Here is a 4,812-nt window from a genome sequence, read left to right as displayed (position 1 = left end):
GTCAGGTTACACACTTTCGCTAATCTATCATAATTCTTTACATTCTTTTTTCCCTCTCTGGCTGCTACCAATTCACATGCTGGGACCCCGTTACTCATATTATTGTTGGTTTGCCCCATCATCCGATGTGAACCAGACTGTGGTTAACAGTTCACATACTCGGTCTATTTCGTCTTGTTCACACGCTATTAAACCTTCAGCTGGGTGGCAGCCACACTCAACAGTGATATAACCGTCGTCACTTGCTTTCTCATACACTTCAATCAGACTATGACCTAGACTGCTGTTAAATACTGGGAAGTGAACGTTGAGGCGAAATGCCAAAAAGTCTGGGACGTTAGACAAAAGAAGTTTTCTGCCTAAGTACTGTTCAGGGTAACCTCCTGGTCTAACTTTGGCCAATCTCCAGCCCCCTCAGTAATGCCAAACAGAAGACTACAGACACAGTCAGGACAGGACATAACCTCTGATCCGATGGGATTTATGGGGTATTACGATGTACAGAGACAGAGTTGTATCAGCGTATCGAAGTCCGAATACCACACGCATTAATCCGCAGCATGTTTTTGACTGCCACTCACCAGTGAGTAAATCGCTTAGCTGGTAGGGACCACTCAACAGCGAGTAAACCGCTCAGCTGGTAGGGTACTTTATGTCAATTATATGTGACTACATCCACGAACACCACCACGTACCGGCGAGTAAACCGTTCAGCCGGTAAGGACACTCACCAGCGAGTAAACCACTCAGCTGGTGAGGACCGTTGTGTCTCGTGAACGCATCTACATACACATCTCTGTCATCAAAACTCCTCTGTCATCCAAATCACTCGGAAAGAGAATATCACAAAACACAAAATGGGTAATAGATAGCGCTACACAGGTTCAGTAAAAGGCTGCAGGCAAGAAAATACCTGTCTCTGCTGGCTGCCAGGAGTCGATTTAGACAACAGGTACGACCAACAATAGGTAGCAGGTTTGACACGAGTAAGAAACTAAATATAGGTCTTACCGTGTCCCGGAGGTGATCAGTCTCTTTCCTGTCCTCTATTGGTCAACCTGTGTCCTTTGCATCGGCTGATGAGCAGTCAGAACCTGCAGCCCAACGTTGGGCGCCAATTTGATAAGGACACAAACAGTCCTGAGTATATCTATTCCCGTCCTGATTAGATTATAGGTGTACACCAGAAGAACTACACTGACACGAGTCGTTCAGTATAGGAAAAGCTTCTACTTTTATTATTATGTGCGTGCAGTGCTTTATATGGGTTAAGTAAAAAAAAAAAAGGAGAAACATTACAGTCATGAGGCACTTCATTATCAGATGCATTCTTATGCAGACTTCCTCAAGGTCAGTACAGACGTCAGATGATGTTCAGCAAAAGACATCTGGCACGCTAGCAGTCCAGGAGGCTCTTATCTTAGTTACATTCTGTGCTGGATAATATTCAAACAGTAAAATAGACATTTTAGAAATATAGAAATATGAAAATAGCTATAAATCCCCCACAACCACAGTACACACTCCTTATAGGTATATATAGCCAACTAATGGCTGGTAGGCCTGGACTAGCAAGCTGTGGGTTCTGGAAACTGCCAGAGGAGCTGCTGTAAGTTCCCAATAACAGTCTATATTAGTGGGCTGTTTGGGACTCTGTCTACTTTAAATGACCCTTCAGTGAGACACACACTGGCATATTTAATAAGTTGATCTCTATAGTGGGAGACTAAGGTATCCCCCTCTGTAGGGAATGACCATAACTGCAGGGCAGAGTCAATGGGAATAATTCTCTATACATTGAGAATTCTCTCATCAGCCAAGCAATCTGGCATGATTTGTTTCAGAGCAACATTTACTCTTGCAAGAAAAGGGGCCTCTCATGGTTGGGACATGATGTGAGATTATACATTCTTTAGTTACATGCAAATTATGTGGTACAGAACTGAGGGTGGACAAAATGATGCTCTACACCTTGTACCTGGTAAAAAGCAGATGTTTGCTACAAGGCTCTCTTGAGCCTCATTCATAGTATTAGGAACAATGAATTCAAGAATTTTAATAGGGATCATTCTGTCCACATTTTACCACCTAAGCAAGCCCCTGAAAATAATAATAAATGAGCCCTCTTTTCTTAAAAATCAAAATACCTTTGCCCCAAAAACCCTTAAATAATGACACAGACAACGACTTTATGTTAAATGTATGAAGATCACAGCTTTATTAAGAATGTTATATATATATATATATATATATATATATATATATATATATATATATATATATATATATATATATATATATATATATATTTAGATAGATATTTATATATATATATATACGTAAGTATGGTGCTCACTGCAGGGTTATCAGATTACTGAAAATCAAAGGACATGTATGAAACACATAGATGTCTTTTAATCATCAGAGGATCCAGTAACCCCACCTCATAGTTTGATCCCAAGAAAGGCAAAAAACCTCTGAGAAGCTTGAGCTAATCTGCTTCACTAGAGGAAAAAATTCCTTCCTGACTCCTGAACGGCAATTGGAATGACTCCCAGGATCAATACGCCCTATGGAGCTTCGCAAGTCCTGATTTTAGATGTTCAGCCTCAGCAGAGACACATTTGTGTTGTTATTTTATTATTTAAACAGACTGTGCTCTCTCTGTCTGTCTCCACTCCAGATGTTCAGTTGCCCCATATGATCACAAAGGGCCAAACTGCATTTGAGTCTATACTCAGGACTTCTGTTGGCTGAGATTGCTCACATACTTACATGTATAAAGAGCTGGATTCTTAATATGTGTGTGCATGTTCTTTGTATGTATATGTGAACTTATGTGTGTAGGAAACTATTGAACTATCTTTATTTTACTATTAAATTGAAACTAAACTGATTAAACTATTTTAAACTAAAAACTATCTGTCATCCACCTTTGTCACTAATAGATAGATTAAAAGATGGTGGTCATCATAGTGCTGGTACTAGATTCTTTTTAGGCAAACTGCACCCTACCCATGGTCTTGTCAGAGTAATGCATAATACTGGCACCTAAATTGTATAGTATAATAACACAAATGTACATGCATGCTATCGCAGACTCGGAAGGCACAACAGTTAGTAAAGGTGTGTTTTTCTATACTAGGATAAGGCATTTATGTATGTTTGTAAGTTTGCCAATATGGGAATGTAGGTCACTGTCTGTCTATATGCATACCAGTATGCCAATGTGTTCCTGTGTGCATTTGTAGGTTCCAGTTTACAAATGTGGGCATGGGTGCATGTATACTTACATTTGCTGAGAATGGCTGAATCTCTCTGCCATCTCTACGGTGTTCTGGTTGATCCAGGTGAATTTATATTCACAGTTGTTGTTCTGAGCCTTGTGGTGGAAGTGGATACAGTTGTAATGTCTCTGGATAAACTCCTGGCAGCAGGTGATGCAAAAAGAATGGATTTGCTGTCACTAGAGCAGTGATCTTCTCCATACACTCCTCAAGTAGGTGGTCTGGGTAGTCGCTGGGGTCCACACTGATATGGTTGTTATTGCAATATAGTTGGTCTGCAGCTTTCAGGCAGCACAGAGCCAATAGAGATGGTTTGTAAGTTTGAAAGTGAGGAAGCTGCGTCAGGCTCAGTGCTGTAATTCCTCTAGCAGCCGTTAGGGTCTTGGATGCTGCTTGAAGCTGGTCAGGTGAAGTCTCCTTTAGGCTGGTCACTCTAAAAAGGGAGAAGTGCTCCAAAAAGCAATCGATGGTTGGTTTCCCAAGGCGAAAATGCAGTCTCCTGAGGATAGTACGCTCCAACTGACGCATCTCATCTGGTGTGACTCTGTAGTCAAAGAGTGGTAGGAATTGCCTAGGAGTAGGGTATTGTTTCTCCACTATTTTACATGCTATGTAGAGGCATGTCGCTCCAACTCTCGCCAGGCTGTCCTTGTCAATAGGAGTGCAGGATAGATAACGCTCCAGAAATTGTATCCCAAGGCACAGGGACTGAAAGTCAAATCCCAAGTACTTGTGCACATTAATCATTAGGGAGATGAATTCAGTCCAGCAGGTTGTGCTTATTTCCTCCTGATGTAGGAAATTCTGTTCCACTTGGAAATCTTCTTCCAGGCATTTGTTGTAGATGTAGCAAGCATCTCCATATTCTGTGAAGGTCTGCACACTGTAATCCATATGAATTAAGGTGCTCCACAGCTCCTGTGCTGGTGGTGGTTTCTCAGCTATAGGGGTGCTGGTCCCATGCAGGTCACCCTGGTGCTTGGTCTTTTTAAACTCAGGGCTGCACCCAGGGGAAATGATCTCCTCTTCTTCTCTTCTCTCTTCTTCTCTTCTCTCGTCTTCGCCTTCTCTGCTCTTTCCTTTGCGAATGCTCATAGTCTCCATGTCTCAACTCCTCTCCAACCGCCTGCCTCGTAAGACTGTTGGGACCGAGAAACCGTTATCCAAAAGTGACCTCTGCTCTGCACTGATTGGCTGGGCATGTAAACAGCTGATTGGCTGGGCATGTAAACAGCTGATTGGCTGGACAGTTGGTTCATGTTAAGCAGATGAAATACAAATCCATAGGTTTCTTTCTGCCAGCAAATACCATCTCCTTTATTTCTAATGCCATATGATAGTGGTCCTGAAGGGCTTAACATTTTTATATTATTAACATCTAGACCATATTTTATGCTGAAGTTTTCAGACACAGTTAAGCAACCCAGCCCATAGTCACTGAGTTGTAGTGGTGTCTGCAAAGAGGAGGTGGTGGCTGGTAAAACATAAGAGCAGCAATGGAACAGCCCAGAAATAGCATTTGAAA

The 4,812-nt window shown here is 41.8% G+C and overlaps 1 protein-coding gene across 1 annotated transcript; it reads right to left on the bottom strand.

The window, feature by feature from the left end:
- Positions 1-1,312: 1,312 nt before the first annotated feature.
- LOC108704511 (cyclin-O protein B-like) lies at positions 1,313-4,425 on the bottom strand. Its single transcript, XM_018241085.2, has 2 exons — positions 3,294-4,425; positions 1,313-1,436 (listed from the first exon to the last, which is right to left on the bottom strand). The coding sequence occupies exon 1, from the start codon at positions 4,389-4,391 to the stop codon at positions 3,363-3,365; it is 1,029 nt and encodes a 342-aa protein (XP_018096574.1). The 5' UTR covers positions 4,392-4,425; the 3' UTR covers positions 1,313-1,436; positions 3,294-3,362.
- Between the last annotated feature and the right edge of the window lie 387 nt (positions 4,426-4,812).

The sequence above is a fragment of the Xenopus laevis genome, chromosome 8L (assembly GCF_017654675.1).
Source record: "Xenopus laevis strain J_2021 chromosome 8L, Xenopus_laevis_v10.1, whole genome shotgun sequence".
In the NCBI taxonomy this organism is placed as follows: Eukaryota; Metazoa; Chordata; class Amphibia; order Anura; family Pipidae; genus Xenopus; species Xenopus laevis.
The sequence above is the reverse complement of the archived record's forward strand: the minus strand, read 5'-3'. Positions and strand labels throughout refer to the sequence as shown.

Coding starts and splice junctions, on each gene's coding strand:
- LOC108704511 (XM_018241085.2), bottom strand. CDS start 4,391: ATGGAGACTATGAGCATTCGCAAAGGAAAGAGCAGAGAAGGCGAAGAC.